The following is a 27,633-nucleotide window of genomic DNA, read 5'->3' as shown; positions in this document are numbered from 1 at the left end:
AATCAAGCGACGGTGCATCTTCATCATCACTCTCTTCTTCATGCTCTTCTGGCTCTGCAGCTTCGACTTCTTGGGGATCAGAAATGAAAAAGGGATAAGGGCTAGTTGTGGTGTGGGGAGAGGAGAGAGGAAGAAGTGTATTCTTGCACCATCTGCAGCTCTTCATTCAGAGTGTGTGGGATGACGTAGAAGTGAGAAGAGAGGAGGAGGATTGGGTTCAAACCCTGATCATCAATCCCTCCAGCGTCGCCAGCGGCCACGGCTTCCACAATGCCTGTGCCCATTTTCATTCACGATGGAATTTAACCCTTAAAATCTTTACTTGTGAATTAAAACAACCACAGTCAACAAATGAGGTAAGACAAGCTAAAAGAAAAGGCTTACACTGTGAGAGAAAGTAATATGAGGTGCAAAAAGGAATATGAAAAAAACTTGCAAGGGATATCAAAGCTAACAGGAAGAGTTTTTATAAATATATTAACAGAAAGAGAGTGGAACAGGGGAATGAGAGCCCTTTGAAGACGGATGCAGGTGAGACTCTAATGGATAATAAGGTAATGGCAGACTTGTTAAATGAATACTTTGTATTCATTTTCACAGTAAAGGAAGAGGGCAAAATACCAATGGTACAAAGGAACCTAAAAATAAGTCAAGGAGAGGAACTTATTGGATTTAATATATGTAACAAATGGTAATGGAGAAAATAATGAGACTTAAGATAGTTTCCGGCAAAAGTATTAAAAAAAAGTGAGAAAATTCAGATGCGTTCGTCATAATTTTCCAAAGCTCTCGAGATTTGGAAATTGTGCCTTTGAATTGGAAAATTGCAAATGCAACTTCATTATTTAAGAAGGGAGGGCCGGAGAAATCAGGAAACTACAGACCCTTTCATTTAACATCAGTTGTGAGGAAGTAACTGGAATCTATCATCAGAGACAGAGGAGTCGATTTTAGGATGGCCGAGCGGGTGCGCTGGGGGCGGGGGGCTCGTAAAATCGGGGAATCCTGGAGCGGGTCTGGAGCCCGGCTCCAACCCGCCCACTTCCAGGTTCCCCAGTGACGCATTAAGGTCCAAGCGCAGCTCCCGCATGCGGGACTCCCACTGGCAATTAAAGCCGGCGGGATGAAAATTTAGAAACTTACTTACCTAGTTGAGGTCCTTGGCAGACGTCATTGACAGGAGATTTTGGCAGGGCTGCAATTTTCATGGATCCTCAGCTTGTTTCCTGTGCTGTGGGAAAAACTCCCTGTTGGAGCAGACGTGTTTCAGCCAGCAGTCAGTGAGAGATGCAAAGGATTACCTCATTTATTGCAGCAGGGCACTCTGTCACTTCAGACGAAGTTTTGGCTGCAACACCTTTGTCTTTCCACTCAAAATTATTAATTTAAACTCTGCTGTACAAACACATTTACCTACTTTGCGGACCCCCTCAAATTCAAACTGTCAGGATGGGGGGCACCATAGCTGCATTCATCACTTCATCCGAGGACGAGCAACATCACCAGCCTCGCCAGGCATGGTGTCCACCTCCGCCACATGGAGCTCCACAACACAGTGCTGCGCCACAGGCACCTGCACAAAATAGTCGTGCAACTACACATACACCCAGTCTAGGGTGACCCAATGGGTGGCATCAAGTGTTGGTGTTCATGGAGAACCTCATGAAAGGGACTTATTGCCAAGACATGGCAGTAGTGGTGACAATATAATATTTAATGTGAGTTCAACCAAAATCAAATATAAATAAAAAACATGACAAACCGTCAAACACCCTTGTGCATCCTGTTTGTGCTCACAAAACTTTTGTCTTATGCTTCCTACTACTCCCACATGGTGCTACCCCTGTGGCTGCAGCAGAGGTAGTGGCAGGTTGCTCTTGTTCATGCCCTGACCGATTAGATGCTTAGGGCCGACGCCCTCTGGGTTTCGGTGCCCATGAGGGCCCCTCCAAAGACTGCTCCACCTGCACCTGTGCAGGGGCAGACTCGACCACGTGGAGAGGAGGCAGCATTGTGGGTACTGGTTGAGAGGGGGGGCAACGGGTGAGACGTGGAAACGCTTTGAGTGGCGTCTCCACTTCCATGTCCCCTTTCGCCATCATCCCTCTTCTGAGCCAGGCCCACGTCACTCCTACCACCTTGCTGGACAACAGTTTGGAGGACATGTGTGAAGCCTTGTAAGGCCAGTGCTGGTTTATCTGCCTGCTTGTTTAAGGCGGAAGAATGTTGTTTGCCCTGGATCCGAAGGGCCGTTGTCAGGGCCTTAATGGACTCACTGGTGAGCCGTGCTTCAAGCTCCATGGAGGCTAGCCTTCGCAGACATTTCCGCACTTACCCGCGACACTACTTCAGAGATGCCCTCACGTCCCTGTGACAGTATCTCGGAGATCCGCTCCTGCACCTGTGCGACCATTCCACTCATGCAGGAGTTGGACCCCTCCATCCTCTGCGCGATTGTGGAGAGTGCGTGTGGCACCTGTTCCAGCACCTCGCAAATGTGCTGCTGCTCCTCGATCATTCTCATTTTCATGGATGGCCCCCAGGGTTCAGCATCTGTGTCCAGCTGAGCAGAGCCTGAAGAGGAGTGCTCCCACTGAGGCAGACTCCAGTGTCTGCTCGTGCTCACACGTGTGTGGTGACTCACCATGTGCAACCCCAACTAACTGAGGACGGGGACCCACCGAGGTGTGTGTATCTGCGCTGGTGAATGGCTCGCTCAGATGTGATGGTGCCCCCTCAGAGACCGGCAGTTCCTCAGAGGAATCGCCCTCCGCCATCACAGGAGTTGTTGAAGGCCCTGTAAGAGAACAGAAGGTAATATTAAGCATGATGACAGATGTTGAGGTGCTGAAGATGGCAAGGCACGTTAACATCATTTGCTATTGTGAGTGCTGATGTTACGGCCCCCCTCCGGTCTTGGCCCTCTCACGTGCATTCTGGGCTCTCTTCTCCTATAAGGGGAGAAAGTAGAGAGGCGTGAGTGAGGGATGGTGACGTGGCCAACCGCTGAGGCTGACCGTGAAAGAGATGCATCGGAGGGTATGAGACAGAGCCATGACATTGTATGAGGATTGGGTTGAGTGGTAGTGGTGCGATGAGTACTGGGGAAGTGAGTAAGTGCAAGTAAGTTGAGGATGAGCTTTGAGTGGGTGTGAGGAGTGATGTGATAGAGTAGTGTTGGCAGTCCCGAAGGAGTTGGGGGGTGGGGGCAGTGATGTGGAAAACGGAGTGTAGGAGGATGAGTAAGTGGTACTCACTTTGGCTGACCTAGTAAGGTCATTGAAACGCTTCCTGCACTGGATCCATGTGCGGGAGACGTGGCTGTTGCTGGTGACCTTCTCTGCCACCTCGAGCCAGGCCATCTTGGTGGCAGAGGCAGGCCGCTTCCTCCCGTCCGCCGGGTAGAATATGTCCGTCCTCCTCCTCACCCCATCCAGTAACACCTGGAGTGAGGCATCACTAAACCTGGGAGCAGCCTTTCCCCTGGTCTGCTCAATGCTGCTGTTTTGCTTGTTTGCTGCAGGAACAGCATTGGAGGACTGTCCCTTTAAATAGGGCTCCTGCACCTGACAGCCTGTGATGCGGGTGCGCAGTACGCCCACTGCGCAGGTTTCCGAAACCTGGAAGCCAAGTGGCTTCAATTTACTCGCAATAGCATGGGGAACCCACCGATTTTACAGGGCGGTTTACCCACGTGCCCAGTCAACCCCCCGCTGCCAACCCGCCTCCCTGGTAATATCGGGGCCAGAGTGACTGAGCACTTGGATAGGTACGAGCTGATCAAAGAGAGTCAGCATGGATTTGTGAAGGGTAGGTCATGTCTGAGTAATATAGTTGAATGAATAGATGTAGTCACTAACTTGGTGGATAGGGGAGTGTCCAGAAGGTATTTGATAAGGTTTCACATGACCTTACTAGCAAATATAAAAGCTAGTATTGGCGGTAACCTTGTGAAATAGGCTGGTAATTGGTTGGGAGGTAGGGGACAGAGAGTAAGGATAAAGGGAATGAACTCTGATTGGTGTGATGTGACAAGAGATGTTCCCTGGGGATCTGTACTGGGGCCTCAGGTTTTAACGACTTTATAAATGACTTGGATGAAGGAATAGAGAGTTATATATCCAAGTTTAAGGATGACGCTAAGTTAGGAGGCACTGTAAATAATGTAGATGGGAACATAAGAGCATAAGAAATAGGAGCAGGTAGGCCAGACGGCCCCTCGAGCCTGCTCCACCATTCATTGAGATCATGGCTGATCTTCGACCTCAATTCAACTCTCCCGCCCAATCCCAATATCCCTTCATTCCCTTAGAGTCCAAAATCTATCGATCTCAGTCTTGAATATACTCAACAACTGAGCATCCACAGCCCTCTGGGGTAGAGAATTCCAAAGATTCACAACTCTCTGAGTGAAGAAATTCCTCCTCATCTCAGAGCTAAATGTCCGGCCCTTATCTTGTGATTATGTCCCCTAGTACTGGACTCTCCAACCAGGGGAAACATCCTCTCAGCATCTACCCTGTCAGGCCACCTCAGAATCTTATATGTTTCAATGAGATTACCTCTCATTCTTCTAAACTCCAGAGAGTTTAGGTCCATTCTACTCAACCTTTCCATATAGGACAAACCTCTCATCCCAGGAATCAATCTAGTGAAACTTCATTGCACCGCCTTTAAGGCAAGTATATCCTTCCTTAGGTAAGGAGACCAAAACTGTACGCAGTACTCCAGGTGAGGTCACACTAATGTACAATTGCAGCAAGACTACCTTAGTCTTGTATTCCAACCCCCTTGCAATAAAGAACAACATACCATTTGCCTGCACGTTAACTTTGTGTTTCATGTACAAGGACATCCAAATCCATCTGAACACCAACATTTAATAGCTACAACACTGGCACTCATCCGATAATGTGGAAAATTGCCCAGGTATGTCCTGTCCACAAAAAGCAGGACAAATCCAATCCGGCCAATTACTGCCCCATCATTCTACTCTCAATCATCAGCAAAGTGATGGAAGGTGTCGTCGAAAGTGCTATCAAGCGGCACTTACTCAGCTACTCACCGATGTTCAGTTTGGGTTCCGCCAGGACCACTCGGCTCCAGACCTCAACACAGCCTTGGTCCAAACAGGGACAAAAGAGCTGAATTCCAGAGGTGAGGTGAGAGTGACTGCCCTTGACATCAAGGCAGCATTTGACCGAGTGTGGCACCAAGGAGCTCGAGTAAAATTGAAGTCAATGGGAATCAGGGGGGAAAACTCTCCAGTGGCTGGAGTCATACCTAGCACAAAGGAATATGGTAGTGGTTGTTGGAGGCCAATCATCTCAGCCCCAGGACATTGCTGCAGGAGTTCCTCAGGGCAGTGTCCGAGGCCCAACCATCTTCAGCTGCTTCATCAATGACCTTCCCTCTGTCATAAGGTCAGAAATGGGGATGTTCGCTGATGATTGCAGAGTGTTGAGTTCCATTTGCAAACCCTCAAATAATGAAGCAGTCCGAGCCCGCATGCAGCAAGACCTGGACAACATCCAGGCTTGGGCTCATAAGTGGCAAGTAACATTCGCGCCAGACAAGTGCCAGGCAATGACCATCTCCAACAAGAGAGAGTCTAACCATCTCCCCTTGACATTCAACGGCATTACCATCGTCGAATCCCCCACCATCAACATCCTTGGGGGTCACCATTGACCAAAAACTAAACTGGACCAGCCACAAAACTACTGTAGCTACAAGAACTGGTCAGAGGCTGGGTATTCTGCGGCGAGTGACTCACCTCCTGACTCCTCAAAGCTTTTCCACCATCTACAAGGCACAAGTCAGGATTGTGATGGAATATTCTCCACTTGCCTGAATGAGTGCAGTTGCAACAACACTCAAGAAGCTCGACACCATCCAGGATAAAGCAGCCCGTTAGATTGGCACCCCATCTGCCACCTTAAACATTCACTCCTTCCACCACCGTTGCACCGTGCTGCAGTGTGTACCATCTACAAGATACACTGCAGCAACACACCAAGGCGTCTTCGACAGCACCTCTCAAACCCTCAGCTGCTACCGTCTACAAGGACAAGGCAGTAGGCGCATGGGAACACCACCACCTGCATGTTCCCCTCCAAATCACACACCAATCTGACTTGTAAATATATCGCCATTCCTTCATCGTCGCTGGGCCAAAATCCTGGAACTTCCTACCTAACAGCACTGTGGGAGAACCTTCACCACAAGTGGTGGGAAACAGCGAGAGCGCAGCGAGGATAAAAACAGCGCAGAGCGAGAGCTCACCAGAGCGGCGGGAAACAGTGAGAGCGGAGCGGGGATAAAAACAGCGCAGAGCGAGAGCTCACCAGAGCGGCGGGAAACAGCGAGAGCGCAGCGGGGATAAAAACAGCGCAGTGCGAGAGCGGACCAGAGCGGCGGGAAACAGCGAGAGCAGAGCGGGGATAAATACAGCGCAGAGCGAGAGCTCACCAGAGCGGCGGGAAACAGCGCAGAGCGAGAGCGGGGATAAAAACAGCGCAGAGCGAGAGCTCACCAGAGCGGCGGGAAACAGCGAGAGTGGAGCGGGGATAAAAACAGCGCAGAGCGAGAGCTCACCAGAGCGGCGGGAAACAGCGAGAGCAGAGCGGGGATAAAAACAGCGCAGAGCGAGAGCTCACCAGAGCGGCGGGAAACAGCGCAGAGCGAGAGCGGGGATAAAAACAGCGCAGAGCGAGAGCTCACCAGAGCGGCGGGAAACAGCGAGAGTGGAGCGGGGATAAAAACAGCGCAGAGCGAGAGCTCACCAGAGCGGCGGGAAACAGCGAGAGCAGAGCGGGGATAAAAACAGCGCAGAGCGAGAGCTCACCAGAGCGGCGGGAAACAGCGAGAGTGGAGCGGGGATAAAAACAGCGCAGAGCGAGAGCTCACCAGAGCGGCGGGAAACAGCGAGAGCGGAGCGGGGATAAAAACAGCGCAGAGCGAGAGCTCACCAGAGCGGCGGGAAACAGCGAGAGCAGAGCGGGGATAAAAACAGCGCAGAGCGAGAGCTCACCAGAGCGGCGGGAAACAGCGAGAGTGGAGCGGGGATAAAAACAGCGCAGAGCGAGAGCGGACCAGAGCGGCGGGAAACAGCGAGAGTGGAGCGGGGATAAAAACAGCGCAGAGCGAGAGCGGACCAACCGGGTTCTGATCAAAAAAAAAAATCAAAGAGTGACGTCACAGGTAAAGCAGGTGGGTGGTCGGTGGTGAGTATTTCTTTTTCTTAGAACTGTGGGCTAAGTTACAATAAAACCAGGTAACATAACCACATTTATAATTAACTAATTAACTAAACTTAAGGTCTGCAGGTTTTATAGCAGGTAGTGTTTTTTCTTAGTGAACCTAGGTCCCTAGTATAGTTAACATTTTCTAATTTCAACATAATTTAAAAGGGGTAACTAAGCTAAGGCAAGTTATGGCAGCAGACCTCGCACCCGTGATATGCCCCTCCTGCAAGATGTGGGAAGTCATGGACACGACCAGTGTCCCTGCCGATCATGTGTGCAGGAAGTGTGTCCACCTGCAGCTACTGACCGATCGTATCTCGGAGCTGGAGCTGCGGGTGGATTCACTGTGGAGCATCCGCGATGCAGAGAATCTCGTGGATAGCACGTTTAGCGAGTTGGTCACACTGCAGGTAAAGGGTGTACAGGCAGGAAGTGAATGGGTGACCACCAGGCAGAGTAAGAGATGCAGGCAGGTAGTGCAGGGACCTGATGAAATGTATCCCAGGATGTTATGGGAGGTTAGGGAGGAAATTGCGGGTCCCCTAGCAGAGATATTTGAATCATCGACAGCTACAGGTGAGGTGCCTGAAGATTGGAGGGTACAAATGTTGTGCCTTTGTTTAAGAAGGGCGGCAGGGAAAAGCCTGGGAACGACAGACCGGTGAGCCTGACATCTGTAGTGGGTAAGTTGTTAGAGGGTATTCTGAGAGACAGGATCTACAGGCATTTGGAGAGGCAGGGACTGATTAGGAACAGTCAGCATGGTTTTGTGAGTGGAAAATCATGTCTCACAAATTTGATTAAGTTTTTTGAAGGGGTAACCAAGAAGATAGATGAGGGCTGTGCAGTAGACGTGCAGTAGACGTGGTCTACATGGACTTTAGCAAAGCCTTTGACAAGGTACCGTAGGTTGTTACATAAGGTTAAATCTCACGGGATCCAAGGTGAGGTAGCCAATTGGATACAAAATTGGATTGACGGCAGAAGACAGAGGGTGGTTGTAGAGGGTTGTTTTTCAAACTGGAGGCCTGTGACCAGCGGTGTGCCTCAGGGATCGGTGCTGGGTCCACTGTTATTTGTTATTTATATTAATGATTTGGATGAGAATTTAGGAGGAATGGTTAGTAAGTTTGCAGATGACATTGGTGGCATTGTGGACAGTGAAGAAGGTTATCTAGGATTGCAACGGGATCTTGATAAATTGGGCCAGTGGGCTGATGAATGGCAGATGGAGTTTAATTTAGATAAATGTGAGGTGATGCATTTTGGTAGATCGAATCGGGCCAGGACCTACTCCGTTAATGGTAGGGCGTTGGGGAGAGTTATAGAACAAAGAGATCTAGGAGTACAGGTTCATAGCTCCTTGAAAGTGGAGTCACAGGTGGATCGGGTGGTGAAGAAGGCATTCGGCATGCTTGGTTTCATTGGTCAGAACATTGAATACAGGAGTTGGGATGTCTTGTTGAAGTTGTACAAGACATTAGTAAGGCCACACTTGGAATACCGTGTACAGTTCTGGTCACCCTATTATAGAAAGGATATTATTAAACTAGAAAGAGTGCAGAAAAAATTTACTAGGATGCTACCGGGACTTGATGGTTTGACTTATAGGGAGAGGTTGGATAGACTGAGACTTTTTTCCCTGGAGAGTAGGAGGTTAAGGGGTGATCTTATAGAAGTCTATAAAATAATGAGGGGCATAGATAAGGTAGATAGTCAAAATCTTTTCCCAAATGTAGGGGAGTCTATAACGAGGGGACATAGATTTAAGGTGAGAGGGGAGAGATAAAAAAAGGGTCCAGAGGGGAAATTTTTTCACTCAAAGGGTGGTGAGTGTCTGGAATGAGCTGCCAGAGGCAGTAGTAGAGGCGGGTACAATTTTGTCTTTTAAAAAGCATTTGGACAGTTATATGGGTAAGATGGGTATAGAGGGATATGGGCCAAGTGCAAGCAATTGGGACTAGCTTAGTGGTATAAACTGGGCGACATGGACATAGAGTCATAGAGTTATACAGCACGGATAGAGGTCCTTCGGCCCATCGTGTCCGCGCCGGCCATCAAGACATGTTGGGCCGAAGGGCCTGTTTCCATGTTGTAAACTTCTATGATTCTATGATTCTATAAGGACTGCAGCAGTTCAAGTAGGTGGCTCACCACCAACTTTTCAAGGGCAAATAAGGATGGGTAATAAATGCTGGCCTTGCTCGCGATGCCCACATCCCATGAATGAATAAAAAAAAAGTTTCTTACTATTTAAAAAAATTCAGTTTTTCTATTTTTCCGACCAAAGTGAATATAACTTCACATTTCCCCACTTTATACTCCATCTGCCACCTTCTTGCCCACTCACTTAACCTGCCCATATCCCTTTGCAGACACTTTTAAAAAAAAATGTTCATGGGATGTGGGCGTCGCTGGCAAGGCCAGCATTTATTGCCCATCCCAAACTGCCCTTGAGAAGGTGGTGGTGAGCAACCTTCTTGAACCGCTGCAATCCGTGAGGTGAAGTTTCTCCCACAGTGCTGTTAGGTAGGGAGTTCCAGGATTTTGACCCAGCGACGATGAAGGAATGGCGATATATTTACAAGTTGGGATGGTGTGTGACTTGGAGGGGAACGTTCAGGTAGTGTTGTTCCCATGTGCCTGCTGCCCTTGTCCTTCTACGTCAGGTAAATGTTCAGGAGCTCCTTGAAGCCTACGCATTTATACATCACAGAACAATACATGGTGTTTACAGACTGCCCCTGCAACTGCCCGTTGCCAAGGCAATCACCGTGTTCAGACAGAGAGGTGTCACCTGCAGAACCCCCGAATACACATTCAACAAAAAAACAAACAGGAAAAAAAAACAGAGAGAGGCAGAAACATCCGGAAGGCAGAGAAAGCTTTCTCTGCCTTCCGGATGTTTCTGCCTCTCTCTGTTTTTTTTTCCTGTTTGTTTTTTTGTTGAATGTGTATTCGGGGGTTCTGCAGGTGACACCTCTCTGTCTGAACACGGTGATTGCCTTGGCAACGGGCAGTTGCAGGGGCAGTCTGTAAACACCATGTATTGTTCTGTGATGTATAAATGCGTAGGCTTCAAGGAGCTCCTGAACATTTACCTGACGAAGGAGGAAGCCTCCGAAAGCTTGTGAATTTAAAATAAAATTGCTGGACTATAACTTGGTGTTGTAAAATTGTTTACAATTGTCAACCCCAGTCCATCACCGGCATCTCCACATCTTGTCCTTCTAGGTAGTGGAGGACGCGGGTTCGAGGTGCTGTCGAAGAAGCCTTGGTGAGTTGCTGCGGTGCGCTGATGGAGAAGGGAGTGAATGTTTAGGGTGGTGGATGGGGTGCCAATCAAGCGGGCTGCTTTGTCCTGGATGGTGTCGAGCTTCTTGAGTGTTGTTGGAGCTGCACTCATCCAGGCAAGTGAAGAGTATTCCATCACACTCCTGACTTGTGCCTTGTAGATGGTGGAAAGGCTTTGGGGAGTCAGGAGGTGAGTCACTCGCCACAGAATACCCAGCCTCTGACCTGCTCTTGTAACCACAGTATTTATGTGGCTGGTCCAGTTAAGTTTCTGGTCAACGGTGACCCCCAGGATGTTGATGGTGGGGGATTCGGCGATAGCAATGCGTCCTCCTCACAGCTTACTTTCCCCCTAGCTTTGTATAGTCAGCAAACTTAGATACATTACACTTGGTCCCTTCATCCAAGTCATTGATATAGATTGTAAATTGCTGAGGCCCAAGCACCGATCCCTTTGGCACCCCAACAGTTACAACCTACCAACCTGAAAATGACCCATTTATTCCTACTCTCTGATTTCTGTCTGTTAAACAATCCTCAATCCATGCTAATATATTACCCCCAATCCCAAGAGCCCTAATCTTGTGTGACAGGAAGTTACAAAGGGACATAAAACAGATTAGGTGAGTAGGCAAAACTGTGGCAGATGGAGTTCAATGTGGGGAAGTGTGAGGTCATCCAATTTAATGGCGAGAAACTATGAACTGTGGAGGAGCAAAAGGATTTGGGTGTCCATGTCCACAATCAGTAAAAGCTTTTGTACAGATACAAAATGTAATCAGAAAGGCTAATAGAATGTTGGATTTTATCTCAAGGGCGTTGGAATTCAAAAGTAAGGAAGTGATGCTTCAGTTGGACAGAACCTTGGTCGGACCCCATCTAAAGTACTGCATTCAGTTTTGGGCATTGAACCTCAGAAACAATATATTGGATCGGAAGGGGTACTGTACAGTTTCACCAGAATTACACCAGGGCTTAAATTATGAGGCCACATTACATAAACCTGGCTTGTATTCCCTTCAGTTTAGAAGGTTGAGGGGTGTTCTAACTTAGGTGTTTACAATGAGCCAGGGATTCAATGGGGTGGATACAGAGAAACTATTTGCTGTGGTGGGGAATTCAGAATAAGGGGGCATAATCTTACAATTAGAGCTAGGCGATTTAGGAGCAATTTTCCACACAAAGACCAGTGCAAATCATTACCCTCTCCCCTAAAAGGCTGTGGATGCTGAGGTCAATTGAAACTTTCAAGACCGAGATTGGTAGATTTTTGTTAGATAATGGTAATCAATGATCAGTAATGATGGCCATGAAACTACCGGATTGTCGCAAAAACCCATCTGGTTCACTAATGTCCTTTAGGGAAGGAAGCCTGCCGCCCTTACCCGGTCTGGCCTATATGTGACTCCAGACCCACAGCAATGTGGTTGATTCTTAATTGCCCTCTGAAATGGCCTAGCAAGCCACTCAGTTGTAAAATCTCGCTACGAAAAGTCACAATAAGAATAGAAACCGGACGGACCACCCGGCATCGGACCACTAGGCACCGGACACGACAACGGCAAAACACCAAGCCCAGTCGACCCTGCAAGGTCCTCCTTACCAACATCTGGGGACTTGTGCCAAAATTGGGAGAGCTGTCCCACAGACTAGTCAAGCAACAGCCTGACATAGCCATACTCACAGAATCATACCTTTCAGCCAACATCCCAGACTCTTCCATCACCATCCCTGGGTATGTCCTGTCCCACCGGCAGGACAGACCCACCAGAGGTGGCGGTACAGTGATATACAGTCAGGAGGGAGTGGCCCTGGGAGTCCTCAACATTGACTCTGGACCCCATGAAATCTCATGGCATCAGGTCAAACATGGGCAAGGAAACCTCCTGCTGATTACCACCTACGTCCTCCCTCAGCTGATGAATCAGTCCTCCTCCATGTTGAACACCACTTGGAGGAAGCACTGAGGGTAGCAAGGGCACAAAATGTACTCTGGGTGGGGGACTTCAATGTCCATCACCAAGAGTGGCTCAGTAGCACCACTACTGACCGAGCTGGCCGAGTCCTGAAGGACATAGGTGCTAGACTGGGCCTACGGCAGGTGGTGAGCGAACCAACACGAGGGAAAAACTTACTTGACCTCGTCCTCACCAATCTACCTGTCGCAAATGCATCTGTCCATGACAGTATTGGTAGGAGTGACCACCGCACAGTCCTCGTGGAGATGAAATCCCGTCTTCGCACTGAGGACACCATCCAACGTGTTGTGTGGCACTACCACCATGCTAAATGGGATAGATTCAGAACAGATCTAGCAGCTCAAAACTGGGCATCCATGAGGCGCTGTGGACCATCAGCAGCAGCAGAATTGTATTCCAGCACAATCTGTAACCTCATGGCCCGGCATATTCCTCACTCTACCATTACCAACAAGCCAGGGGATCAACCCTGGTTCAATGAGGAGTGTAGAAGAGCATGCCAGGAGCAGCACCAGGTGTACCTAAAAATGAGGTGCCAACCTGGTGAAGCTACAACTCAGGACTACATGCATGCTAAACAGCGGAAGCAACATGCTATAGACAGAGCTAAGCGATTCCACAACCAACGGATCAGATCAAAGCTCTGCAGTCCTGCCACATCCAGTCGTGAATGGTGGTGGACAATTAAACAACTAACGGGAGGAGGAGGCTCTGCAAACATCCCCATTCTCAATGATGGCGGAGTCCAGCACGTGAGTGCAAAAGACAAGGCTGAAGCGTTTGCAACCATCTTCAGCCAGAAGTGCCGAGTGGATAATCCATCTCAGCCTCCTCCGGATATCCCCACCATCACGGAAGCCAGTCTTCGGCCAATTCGATTCACTCCACGTGATATCAAGAAACGGCTGAGTGCACTGGATACAGCAAAGGCTATGGGCCCCGACAACATCCCAGCTGTAGTGCTGAAGACTTGTGCTCCAGAACTAGCTGCGCCTCTAGCCAAGCTGTTCCAGTACAGCTACAACACTGGCATCCACCCGACAATGTGGAAAATTGCCCAGGTATGTCCTGTCCACAAAAAAAAGGACAAATCCAATCCGGCCAATTACCGCCCCATCAGTCTACTCTCAATCATCAGCAAAGTGATGGAAGGTGTTGTCGACAGTGCTATCAAGCGGCACTTACTCACCAATAACCTGCTCACCGATGCTCAGTTTGGGTTCCGCCAGGACCACTCGGCTCCAGACCTCATTACAGCCTTGGTCCAAACATGGACAAAAGAGCTGAATTCCAGAGGTGAGGTGAGAGTGACTGCCCTTGACATCAAGGCAGCATTTGATCGAGTGTGGCACCAAGGAGCCTTAGTAAAATTGAAGTCAATGGGAATCAGGGGGAAAACTCTCCAGTGGCTGGAGTCATACCTAGCACAAAGGAAGATGGTAGTGGTTGTTGGAGGCCAAGCATCTCAGCCCCAGGGCATTGCTGCAGGAGTTCCTCAGGGCAGTGTCCTAGGCCCAACCATCTTCAGCTGCTTCATCAATGACCTTCCCTCCATCATAAGGTCAGAAATGGGGATGTTCGCTGATGACTGCACAGTGTTCAGTTCCATTCGCAACCCCTCAGATAATGAAGCAGTCCGAGCCCGCATGCAGCAAGACCTGGACAACATCCAGGCTTGGGCTGATAAGTGGCAAGTAACATTCGCGCCAGATAAGTGCCAGGCAATGACCATCTCCAACAAGAGAGAGTCTAACCACCTCCCCTTGACATTCAACGGCATTACCATCGCCGAATCCCCCACCATCAACATCCTGGGGGTCACCATTGACCAGAAACTTAAATGGACCAGCCATATAAATACTGTGGCTACGAGAGCAGGTCAGAGGCTGGGTATTCTGCGGCGAGTGACTCACCTCCTGACTCCCCAAAGCCTTTCCACCATCTACAAGGCACAAGTCAGGAGTGTGATAGAATACTCTCCACTTGCCTGGATGAGTGCAGCTCCAACAACACTCAAGAAGCTCAACACCATCCAAGATAAAGCAGCCCGCTTGATTGGCACCCCATCCACCACCCTAAACATTCACTCCCTTCACCACCGGCGCACTGTGGCTGCAGTGTGCACCATCCACAGGATGCACTGCAGCAACTCGCCAAGGCTTCTTCGACAGCACCTCCCAAACCCGCGACCTCTACCACCTAGAAGGACAAGGGCAGCAGGCGCATGGGAACAACACCACCTGCACGTTCCCCTCCAAGTCACACACCATCCCGACTTGGAAATATATCGCCGTTCCTTCATTGTCGCTGGGTCAAAATCCTGGAACTCCCTTCCTAACAGCACTGTGGAAGAACCGTCACCACACGGACTGCAGCGGTTCAAGAAGGCGGCTCACCACCACCTTCTCGAGGGCAATTAGCGATGGGCAATAAATGCCGGCCTTGCCAGCGACGCCCACATCCCGTGAACGAATAAAAAATTTTTTAAAAAATGATATGGAGTGAAGGCAGGTTAATGAAATTGAGGTAGGATCAGCTATGATCTGGTTGAATGGCAGAACAGGCTTGTGGGGCTGAATGGCCTGTTCCTATATGCCGTGTGAATACGAACATACAAACTAAGAGCAGGAGTAGGCCTTTTGGCCGCTCGAGCCTGCTCTGCCATTTGATAAGACCATGGCTAATCTGATGGCGACCTCAACCCTACTTTCCCATCTACCTACTATAACCTTTGATTCCCATGTTAATTAGGAAGCTATCTAATTCAGCCTTAAAAATTTTCAATGACCCTGCCTCCACTGCTCTCTGGGGAAGGGAGTTCCACAGACTCACGACCCTCTGAGAGAAAAAATTTCTCCTCATCTCTGCCTTAAATGGGAGACCCCTTATTTTTAAACTGTGACCCCTAGTTCTAGTCTCTCCCACAAGGGGAAACACCTCCCAGCATCTACCCCTTCAAGTCCCCTCAGGATCTTATATGTTTCAACAAGATCACCTCTCATTCTTCTAAACTCCAGTGTATACAGGCCCAACTTGTCCAACCTTTCCTCATAAGATAAGTCCCTCATCCCAGGAATCAGTCAGTGAACCTTCTCTGAACCGCCTCCAAAGCAATTATGTCCTTTCTTAAATAAGGAGACCAAAACTGCACACAGTATTCTAGATGTGGTCTCACCAATGCCCTGTACAACTGTAGCAAAATATCTCTACTTTTATATTCCATTCCCCTTGCAATAAATGACAACATTCCATTTGCCTTCCCAATCACTTGCTGTACCTGCATACTAACTTTTTGTGATGTGGAGATGCCGGTGATGGACTGGGGTTGACAATTGTAAACAATTTTACAACACCAAGTTATAGTCCAGCAATTTTATTTTAAATTCACAAGCTTTCGGAGGCTACCTCCTTCCTCAGGTGAACGATGTGAAAAAATTTTTCACATCGTTCACAACGATGTGATTCATGTACTAGGATATCCAGATCCCTCTGTACCTCAGAGTTCTGCAATCTCTCTCTATTTAAATAATATACTGCTTTTCTATTGCTTCTGCCAAAGTGGACAAGTTCACATTTTCCCACATTATATTCCATTTGCCAAATTTTTGCCCACTCACTTAACCTATCCATATCCCTTTGCAGACTCTTTACGTCCCCTTCACAACTTACTTTCCTACCTACCTTTGTGTCATCAGCAAATTTAGCAACCATGCATTCGGTCCCTTCATCCAAGTCATTGATATAGATTGTAAATAGTTGAGGCCCAAGCACTGATCCCTGTGGCACTCCACTCATAACATCTTGACAACCTGAAAATGACCCATTTATGCCTACTCTCTGTTTCCTGTTAGCTAACCAATCCTTTATCCATGCTAATATGTTACCCCTTACACCATGAACTCTTATTTTGTGTAGTAGCCTTTGATGTGGCACCTTGTCAAAAGCCTTCTGGAAATCCAAGTACACCACATCCATAGGATCCCCTTTATCCACGTCGCTTGTTACTTCCTCAAAGAACTCTAATAAATTAGTCAAACACGATTTCCCTTTCACAAAGCTGTGTTGACTCTGCTTGATTGCATTGAGATTTTCTAAGTGCCCTGCTGTAACCTCCTTAATAATATATTCTAGCATTTTCCCTATGACAGATGTTAAGCTGACTGGCCTGTAGTTTCCTGCTTTCTGTCTCCCTCCTTTCTTGAATAGAGGACTTACATTTGCTTTTTTCCAATCTGATGGGACCCTTCCAGAAGCTAGGGAATTTTGGAAAATTAATACTAATACATCTACTATCTCTGCAGCCACTTCTTTTAAGACCCTAGGATGAAGTCCGTCAGGACCTGGGGACTTGTCAGCTTTTAGTTCTAATATTTTTTTCAAAACCCTTTCCCTGGTGATTGTAAATGTTTTAAGTTCCTCTGTCCCTTTCACCTCACATAAGTATAATATAAATATAAGATCACATGGTTCTCTAACTCGTTTTTTATTTGCTAATCAGAAATGGAATGATGTGGCTAGTGGCAAATGTATTAGTGGTAGAACTCTCGCTTCTCAGCCAGACGGTTATGGATTCAAGGCCAACTTGAGCACAGAATCTATCTAGGCAGACACTTCAGTATAGTATTTGAGGGAGTGCTGTGCTGTCAGTGGTGCCATCTTTTAGATGAGACGTTAAACTAAAGTGGACATAAAATATCCCACAACATATTCAAAGAAGAATAGGGGAGTTCTCCCAGTGTTCTGGCAAACATTTAACCCCCAACCAACACCACTGAAATAACTCATTGCTGTTTGTGGGACTTTGATGTGTGCGAACTGGCTGCCACATACCTTCACTTCAAAATGACCTCATTGGCTGTGAAACGCTTTGGGACAACATGAAAGATGGTATATAAGTGCAAGTCCATTGTCCATTTTATACTGGCAAACTCAAAGAATAGTGCAGTCCCACCAAGAAATATAGGAAATTGTGCATGCACGAATATGCACCCTATTACAACAGATTTACATATTAAAATTAAGCTCTTGTCTGTTGCCGGTGTCAGAAGATTCAGATCTGCCGTTAATATTTTCTTAGCTAATGCAGTGCTGGTCAGTCCCCAAAGAGGTCCAAGCATCCTAAAGACAGGAGTGCGCCCATACTGCCCAATATCTAATCCCTAACCCAATCCATCCCAACTCCTCTGCCTTCCCATTCTCCTGCCACTGTTCCAGGCTTCAATTCCTCTTGAATAAGCCCATAGCTACCCATTCTACATTCTTTGACGGGCCTATCGAGGCATTCGGTGCTATCTCCTTATAAGAAGCAACCCCAACCCCATCCTTGTCTCACAGTGACCTTACCAACTGGCACACCTGCTGGGGGATTTTGCCGTGACCGGCGGACAAACGGCGCCTGACTTGCACTTGCCCTTCGACTTTCTGTGAGCTTTTGCACGGCAACTTTCTGTAAATCAGAGAGCCAAAAGAATGGTGCCTGTGTGAACAGGACAAACAACTGTCCATCCCCTTAACCAATCAGATTGAAGCATGATAATAAGCCACACAGAGACTGAACCAGGAAGTGTAAGTTAGAATAGTGAATTCAATGTCAAATCAGGTACAGAGAAAGAAATAAAGAGAGGGAAAGAAATATTGAATTAAGAGACAGAGCTAAAAGAGACAGAAAGAAAAAGTAAAAAAAAATGTATTTAATTTTTTTTTAAATGTCCAACAACAATTAAAATCTGAAGGAATGAGACTCCACACTTGTTAACGTTAATTTTGAGGGCCAGAGAGGTTGCTTGGCAGTCATCAAGACTTACCACAACATGTATGGCGCCAGTGCAGGAATTTCACGCTGTTCCATTCATTTGAATGGGGAGCCAGATGGTGAAATGCCGTCTTCGCGGAGCTTACGGAGGAGCAGGGCGTCTGGTATAGCAACTTCCGCGTTTAAATGCACACGTGCAGTTGCGGAAGTTGCTGTACCATTTGCACAGAAATATCAGTGAGCGCTGTTAGCCTCGTCATTTTCACAGCAAAATCTGGCCCAATATTTTTGAACATGCCTCATAATTTCTAACACTGACTAATATGATATGAAAGTTGTATCTGTACTAAAACAATGGGAATGCTGAATTTGCAGAAGTTTGATTTTGGTTCTGTAAATTCTTTGGTAATGAAATGACCATGCATTCCAAATGTGATGACTGTTGGGCATAGAATCATAGAAAATTTACGGCACAGAAGGAGGCCATTCGGTCCACCGTGTCCGTGCCGGCCGAAAATGAGCCAGCCTAATCCCACATTCCAGCATTTGGCCCGTAGCCCTCTAGGTTATGGCACTTCAGATGCATATCTAGGTACTTTTTAAATGAGTTGAGGGTTTCTGCCTCTACCACCCATTCAGGCAGTGAGTTCCAGACCCCCACCACCCTCTGGGTAAAATTTTTTTTCGTCAGCTCCCCTCTAATCCTTCTACCAATCACTTTAAATCTATGCCCCCTGGCTATTGACCTCTCTGCTAAGGGAAATAGATCCTTCCTATCCACTCTATCTAGGCCCCTCATAATTTTGTACACCTCAGTTAGATCACCCTTCAGCCTCCTATGTTCCAAAGAAAACAACCCCAGCCTATCCAATCTTTCATCATAGCTAAAATTCTCCAGTCTTGGCAACATCCTCGTAAATCTCCTCTGTACCCTCTCTAGTGCAATTACATCCTTCCTGTGATGTGGTGACCAGAACTGTATGCAGTACTCAAGCTGCAGTCTAACTCGTGTTTTATACAGTTCTAGCATAACCTCCCTGCACTTATAGTCTATTCCTCGGCAAATAAAGGAAAGTATTCCATATGTCTTCTTAACCACCTTATCTACCTGTCCTGCTACCTTCAGGGATCTGTGCATATGCACACCAAGGTCCCTCACTTCCTCTACACCTCTCAGTATCCTCCCATTTATTGTGTACTCCCTTGCCTTGTTTGCCCTCCCCAAATGCATTACCTCACACTTCTCCAGATTGAATTCCATTTGCCACTTTTCTGCCCACCTGACCAATCCACTGATATCTTCCTGCAGTTTACAACTTTCCTTCTCACTATCAACCACGCGGCCAATTTTTGTATCATCTGCAAACTTCTTAATCATGCCCCCTACATTTAAGTCCAAATCATTAACATATACCACAAAAAACAAGGGACCTAGTACTGAGCCCTGCGGAACCCCGCTGGAAACAGTCTTCCAGTCACAAAAACGCCCGTCGACCATTACCCTGTGCTTCCTGCCACTGAGCCAATTTTGGATCCAACTAGCCACTTTCCCTTGGATCGCATGGGCTCGTACTTTTTTGACCAGTCTGCCATGTGGGACCTTGTCAAAAGTCTTGCTAAAATCCATGCACTATCCTCATCAACCCTCCTTTTTACCTCCTCAAAAAATTCAATCAAGTTAGTTAGACATGACCTTTCCTTAACAAATCCATGCTGACTGTCCTTTTACTCCGTGCCTTTCTAAGTGACGGTTTATCATGTCCCTCAGATATGATTCCAATAATTTGCCCACCACCGACGTTAAACTGACTGGCCAATAATTACTCAGTCTATCCCTCGCTCTCTTTTTAAACAACGGTACAACGTTAGCAGTTTTCCAATCCTCTGTATCCAGTGAGGATTGGAAAATGATGGTCAGAGCCTCCGTTATTTCCTCACTTGCTTCTTTTAACAGCCTGGAATACATACAGTTGGACACCAGATTCAGTTTACAAAAGACTGATTTACATTAGGCTAATGTTAAGCCCATCAATATGAATGTAAATCAGTCTTTTGTAAACTGAACCTGGTGTCCAATTACCAGACAATCATATTTCAAATGCATGAACAGCATGGCAATGTCTTGATGCTGATTGTTGCCATTTTATCCACTTAGGAAGTCCTTGTGAACTGTCAAGTGAACGCTAACAGCAAAGCTTTCAAACAAGAGCTCAAGAGTCAAGACCATTTCATTATTTCTGTCTTCCCTTCAGTTAAGAACAGAGGAACTTTCTTACCAAGGTAAAAGATTAAACTACAGCAGGCGCAGTATATTTACTGACTCAGTGCTATGTTATTTGCTGTGGTGTTTGATGTCAACAAGCACCCCAGCAAATATTGTGAGTAGAGCATGATGAATTAACTACTGAACCCTGGGGATTAGCACAATGACATTCCACATAGCGGCAGGAGTGACTTGCAACTGTTTCTCACCTCTTCAAAGGCATCTCAGAAAGTTTGGATCTGCAGTTCATGAACACTTTCAGCTTCATATTGATCACCTGACCCAATACCTGAATGAAAAACAAATATTGTCATGTTACATGACGCTCATCTAGGGCAGGCATAATGGTTTATCAGGTTAGAGTCATCTCATCACACTATGTACAGGAAATAGAAGTAAAGTTGCACACTTGATGACATTTTATTTAAAATTTGCAAAGGACTATCAGCTACATAGCTAGCAAAAATCTTACGTCTGGATGTATTTCCTATCAACATTTTCCATTATAATTTCCTTGCAGCTGCGTGGAGCTGACCTTGGCACTGACAGCCTGAGGGCCTGCGTGACCACCAGGATATATCTGCTCTCAACCATAGTAAGAAACTGTGAGTTCCAAGTATGGGATTCCTAATATTCATTCCCTTGTTTGCAATTTTAGAGGAGAAGGAGAGGGGGAGGAGCAGTACAGGACAGAGGGAAGGAGAGTGAGGCAGCACCCTGCAAGATAGTGTTCCCCCAACGAACGAACAGGTCACCAAGATCTTATGAAGATCTCAATGAGGACCTCTGTGTAAGAAAACTGTACTTTAGCAAAGAGGCAATGGGGAAGCTGTGCCATTTATAGCATGAAGACCTGTGGCAAAGATCAACTAGTGGGAAGGATATGGAGGAGCAAATTTGCAGGGAAATTACAGAGAGGTACAAAAGCTATAGAGTAGTGATAACTGGCGATTTCAACTATCCTAATATAGACTGGGATAACAATAATATAGGGAGCAGCGATCATAGTATCATAAGGTTTAGAATAGTTATGGAAAAGAACACGGACCACTCAAAAGTAAAAATGCTCAACTGGAGGAGGGCCAATTTCAATGGGATGAGAACAGATCTGGCCCGGGTAAATTGGAATCAAAGATTGGCAGGCAAACCTGTAATTGAACAGTGGGCGGCCTTTAAAGAGGAGATGGTTCGGGTACAGTCTAGGCACATTCCCATGAGGGAGAAAGGTAGGGCAATTAAAGCCAGAGCTCCCTGGATGACAAAAGAGATAATGTGTAAGATGAAACAGAAAAAAGGGGTCAGGTTGATAACACAAGTGAGAACCAGGCAGAACACAGAAAGTTCAGAGGGGAAGCAAGAAAGGAAATAAGGGGGGCAAAGAGAGAGTATGAGAATAGACCGGCGGCCAACATAAACGGGAATCCAAAAGTCTTCTACAGGCATGTAAACAGTAAACGGGTTATAAGCAAGAGTGGTGCCCATTAGGAACCATAAAGGAGATCTAGTCATAGAGGCAGAGGGGATGGCCGAGGTACTAAATGAGTACTTTGCATTTATCTTTACCAGGGAAGAAGGTGCTGCCAGAGTCTCAGTAAAGGAAGATATATTTGAGATACTGGATGGGCTAAAAATTGATAAAGAAGAGGTAATAGAAGGGCTAGCTGTACTTAAAGCAGATAAGTCATCCAGTCCAGATGGGATGCATCCTAGGTTGCTGAGGGAAGTAAGGATGGAAATTGCGGAGGTACTGGCCATATCATCCAAACTTCCGTAGATACGGGTTAGTGCCAGAGGACTGGAGAACTGCACATGTTACACCCTTGTTCAATAAAGGGTGTAAGGATGAACCCAGCAATTATAGGCCAGTCAGTTTAACCTCAGTGGTGGGGAAACTTTTAGAAACGATAATCCGGGACAGAATTAACAGTCACTTGGACAAATGTGGATTGATTAGGGAAAGCCAGCACGGATTTGTTAAAGGCAAATCATATTTAACTAACCTGATAGAGTTTTTGATGAGGTAACAGAGAGGGTAGATGAGGGCAATGTAGTTGATGTGGTGTATATGGACTTTCAAAAGGCGTTTGATAAAGTGCCGCATGCTAGGCTTATCATCAAGATTGCGGCCCATGGAATAAAGGGGGCAGTAGCAACATGGATACAGAATTGGCTAAGGGACAAGAAACAGAGAGTACTGGTGAACGGTTGTTTTTCGGACTGGAGGGAGGTGTACAGTGGTGTTCCCCAGGGGTCGGTGCTGGGACCACTGCTTTTCTTGATATATATTAATGACCTGGACTTGGGTGTACAGGGCACAATTTGTAAATTTGCAGATTACACAAAACTTGGAAGGGTAGCAAACAGTGAGGAGGATAGTGATGGACTTTAAGAGGATATAGGCAGGCTGGTGGCATGGGTGGACACGTGGCAGATGAAATTTAACACAGAAAAATGAAAAGTGATACATTTCGGCAGGAAGAACAAGGAGAAGCAATATAAACTAGAGGGCACAACTCTAAAAGGGATACAGGAACAGAGAGATTTGGGGGTAAATGTGCACAAATCGTTGAAGATGGCAGGGCAGGTTGAGAAAGCAGTTAAAAAAGCATATGGGATCCTGGGCTTTATAAAGAGAGGCATAGGCCCCGATATTACCAGGAAGGCGAGGCGAGATGGCAGCGGGGGGGGCACTAGGCGCGTGGGTAACCCACCCAGTAAAATCCGTCCGTGCCCGACGCAATTGCGGGTAAATTGAAACCTCTTACTGTGGCTTTCGGGTTTCCCGTCGTCAACCTGCGCAGCGGGTGGACTGCGCACCCGCATCACAGGCTGTCAGCAGGAGGAGCCCTATTTAAAGGGGCAGTCCTCCAATGCTGCTCCTACAGCAAATAATCAAAATTATAGAATGGAGCGGACAGGCGCAGGTGAGCAGTCTTTGGAGGGGCCCTCATGGGCACTGAAACCCAGAGGGCATAGGCCCAAAGCATCGAATCGGTCAGGGCATGAACAAGAGCAACCTGCCACCACCTCTGCTGCAGCCACAGGGGAAGCACCACATAGGGGTACTCGTAAGCATAAGGCGAAGATTTTGTGAGCACAAAAGGGATGCACAAGGGTGTTTGACGGTTTGTCATGTTTTTTATTTTTATTTGATTTTTGTTAATGGCACATTAAATATTATTATCACCACAATTGCCACGTCTTGGCCATTCTTGACTGGCTTGCATAATAAGTCCCTTTCATGAGGTTCTCCATGAACACCCACACTTGATGCCACCCATTGGGTCACCCTACACTGGGTGTATGTGTAGTTGCACGACTATTTTGTACAGGTGCCTGTGGCGCAGCACCGTGTTGTGGAGCTCCATGTGGCGGAGGTGGACCGCGTGCCTGACTAGGTTAGTGATGTTGCTCATCCTCGGATGAAGTGATGAATGCAGCCATGGCGACCCCCCCCCAATCCTGCTGGTGTGATTTTGAGGGGGTCCACAGAGTAGGTAAATGTGTTTGCACAGCAGAGTTTAGGGAATAAATTAAGCACTTTGAATGGAAAGACAAAGGTGTTGCAGTCAAAACTTTGGCGGAGCAGGCACGAGGGGCTGAATGGCCTACTCCTGTTCCTATGTTCCTATGAAGTGACAGAATGCCCTGATGCAATACATGAGGTTTTCCCCCCACCTGTCAAAAAAATCCTTTGCATCTCCCACTAGCTGCTGGCTAAAACACGTCTACTCCAACAGGGAGTGTTTCCCACAGCACGGGAAACACACTGAGGAACCTTCAAAATTGCACCCCTGCCAAAATCTCCACTCAATGAGGTCTCTCAAGTACCTCAACTATCTAAATAACTATGTAAAGTAGCATCCCGCCGGCTTTAATTGCCGGTGGGAGTCCCGCATTCGGGAGCTGCGTGTGCACCCGAACACGTCACCGGGGAACCCGGAATGCAGCGGGTTGGAGCCACGCTCCGAACCCGCTCTGGGATTCCGCCATTTTAGAAGCTACCCCACCCCCAACGCACCCGCTCGGCCATCTGAAATCGGCCCCATAGAGTACAAAAGTATGGAAGTCATGATGAACCTTTATAAAACACTGGTTCAGCCACAACTGGAGTATTGTGTCCAGTTCTGGGCACCGCACTTTGAGGTTGCAGAAGAGATTTACTAGAATGATTCCAGGGATAAGGGGCTTTAGTTATGTGGATAGACTGGAGAAGCTGCGGTTGTTCTCCTTGGAACAGCGATGGTTGCGAGGATATCTGATAGAAGTGTTCAAAATCATGAAAGGTCTGAACTGAGAAACATAGAGAGAAACTGTTCCCATCGGCGGAAGGGTAAAGAACCAGAGGATATAGATTTAAGGTGATTGGCAAAAGAACCAAAGGTGACATGAGGGAATTGTAAACAATTTTACAACACCAAGTTATAGTCCAACAATTTTATTTTAAAATCCACAAGCTTTCGGAGGCTTCCTCCTTCCTCAGGTGAATGTGGAAATGAAATCCTCGAACCTATCGCATTTATAAATCAGAGAACAATGCTTGGTGATTACAGATTAGTCTTTTCAACTGCCCGTTGCCAAGGCAACCAAAGTGTTCAGACAGATAGGTGTTACCTACAGGGCCACCGGATATACAAACGGCCAGAACTAAAAAAACAGATGATGTGGAGATGCCAATTAAAAAAACAGAGCGAGAGAGGCAGAAACATAGAAACATCCGGAAGGAAAAGACAGCAATTGACCCGTTATATTAAAAACAGATAACATTTGTTCGCTGGTGGGGTAACGTGTAGCGTGACATGAACCCAAGATCCCGGTTGAGGCCGTCCTCATGGGTGCGGAACTTGGCTATCAATTTCTGCTCGACGATTTTGCGTTGTCGAGTGTCTCGAAGGCCCCCTTGGAGAATGCTTACCCGAAGGTCGGTGGCTGAATGTCCTTGACTGCTGAAGTGTTCCCCGACTGGGAGGGAACCCTCCTGTCTGGCGATTGTTGCGCGGTGTCCGTTCATATGTTGTCGCAGCGTTTGCATGGTCTTGCCAATGTACCATGCTCTGGGGCATCCTTTCCTGCAACGTATGAGGTAGACAACGTTGGCTGAGTCACAGGAGTATGAACCATGCACCTGGTGGGTGGTGTCCTCTCGTGTGATGGTGGTATCTGTGTCGATGATCTGGCATGTCTTGCAGAGGTTACCGTGGCAGGGTTGTGTGGTGTCGTGGACGCTGTTCTCCTGAAAGCTGGGTAATTTGCTGTGAACGATGGTCTGTTTGAGGTTGGGTGGCTGCTTAAAGGCGAGTAGTGGAGGTGTGGGGATGGCCATAGCGAGGTGTTCGTCGTCATTGATGACATGTTGAAGGCTGCGGAGAACATGGCGTAGTTTCTCTGCTCCGGGGAAGTACTGGATGATGAAGGGTACTCTGTTGGTTGCGTCCTGTGTTAGTCTTCTGAGGAGGTCTATGCGATTTTTCGCTGTGGCCCGTCGGAACTGTCGATCGATGAGTCGAGAGTCATATCCCGTTCTTATGAGGGCGTCTTTCAGCGTCTGTAGGTGTCCATCGCGTTCCTCCTCGTCTGAGCAGTCCCTGTGTATTCGCAGGGCCTGTCCATAGGGGATGGCCTCTTTGACGTGGTTAGGGTGGAAGCTGGAAAAGTGGAGCATCGTGAGGTTGTCCGTGGGCTTGCGGTAGAGTGAGGTGCTGAGGTGCCCGTCTTTGATGGAGATTCGTGTGTCCAAGAAAGAAACTGATTCTGAGGAGTAGTCCATGGTGAGCTTGATGGTGGGATGGAACTTGTTAATGTTATCGTGTAAGTCTCTTTAGTGATTCTTCGCCATGGGTCCATAGAAAGAAAATGTCGTCGATGTATCTGGTGTATAGCATTGGTTGGAGGTCCTGTGCAGTGAAGAAGTCCTGCTCGAACTTGTGCATGAAAATGTTGGCGTGTTGGGGTGCGAATTTGGTCCCCATGGCTGTTCCGTGTGTTTGGGTAAAGAACTGGTTATCGAAGGTGAAGACATTGTGATCCAGGATGAAGTGGATGAGTTGTAGGATGGCGTCTGGAGATGGCGTCTGCTCAGACGAGGAGGAACGCGATGGACACCTACAGACGCTGAAAGACGCCCTAGTAAGAACGGGATATGACTCTCGACTCATCGATCGACAGTTCCAACGGGCCACAGCGAAAAATCGCATAGACCTCCTCAGAAGACTAACACGGGACGCAACCAACAGAGTACCCTTTGTCGTCCAGTACTTCCCCGGAGCAGAGAAACTATGCCATGTTCTCCGCAGCCTTCAACATGTCATCAATGACGACGAACACCTCGCTATGGCCATCCCCACACCTCCACTACTCGCCTTCAAACAGCCACCCAACCTCAAACAGACCATCGTTCGCAGCAAATTACCCAGCTTTCAGGAGAACAGCGTCCACGACACCACACAACCCTGCCACGGTAATCTCTGCAAGACATGCCAGATCATCGACACAGATACCACCATCACACGAGAGGACACCACCCACCAGGTGCATGGTTCATACTCCTGTGACTCGGCCAACGTTGTCTACCTCATACGTTGCAGGAAAGGATGCCCCAGAGCATGGTACATTGGCAAGACCATGCAAACGCTGCGACAACATATGAACGGACACCGCGCAACAATCGCCAGACAGGAGGGTTCCCTCCCAGTCGGGGAACACTTCAGCAGTCAAGGACATTCAGCCACCGACCTTCGGGTAAGCGTTCTCCAAGGCGGCCTTCGAGACACTCGACAACGCAAAATCGTTGAGCAGAAATTGATAGCCAAGTTCCGCACCCATGAGGACGGCCTCAACCGGGATCTTGGGTTCATGTCACGCTACACGTTACCCCACCAGCGAACAAATGTTATCTGTTTTTAATATAACGGGTCAATTGCTGTCTTTTCCTTCCGGATGTTTCTATGTTTCTGCCTCTCTCGCTCTGTTTTTTTAATTGGCATCTCCACATCATCTGTTTTTTTAGTTCTGGCCGTTTGTATATCCGGTGGCCCTGTAGGTAACACCTATCTGTCTGAACACTTTGGTTGCCTTGGCAACGGGCAGTTGAAAAGACTA

The 27,633-nt window shown here is 47.5% G+C and overlaps 1 protein-coding gene across 2 annotated transcripts in view; it reads right to left on the bottom strand.

Annotated features, from left to right (window-relative positions):
- uggt2 (UDP-glucose glycoprotein glucosyltransferase 2) overlaps nucleotides 1–27,633 on the bottom strand; it is a 685,376-nt gene that overhangs the window by 308,857 nt on the left and 348,886 nt on the right. For both annotated transcript variants that reach the window (XM_067986476.1, XM_067986475.1), the window contains exon 27: nucleotides 20,745–20,824. In XM_067986476.1, the coding sequence (XP_067842577.1) occupies nucleotides 20,745–20,824 (80 nt within the window). The remainder of the gene's footprint in view (nucleotides 1–20,744; nucleotides 20,825–27,633) is intronic.

Source organism: Heptranchias perlo, chromosome 6 (genome assembly GCF_035084215.1).
Source record: "Heptranchias perlo isolate sHepPer1 chromosome 6, sHepPer1.hap1, whole genome shotgun sequence".
Lineage (NCBI taxonomy): Eukaryota > Metazoa > Chordata > Chondrichthyes > Hexanchiformes > Hexanchidae > Heptranchias > Heptranchias perlo.
This window is presented reverse-complemented; position numbering and strand designations above follow the sequence as displayed.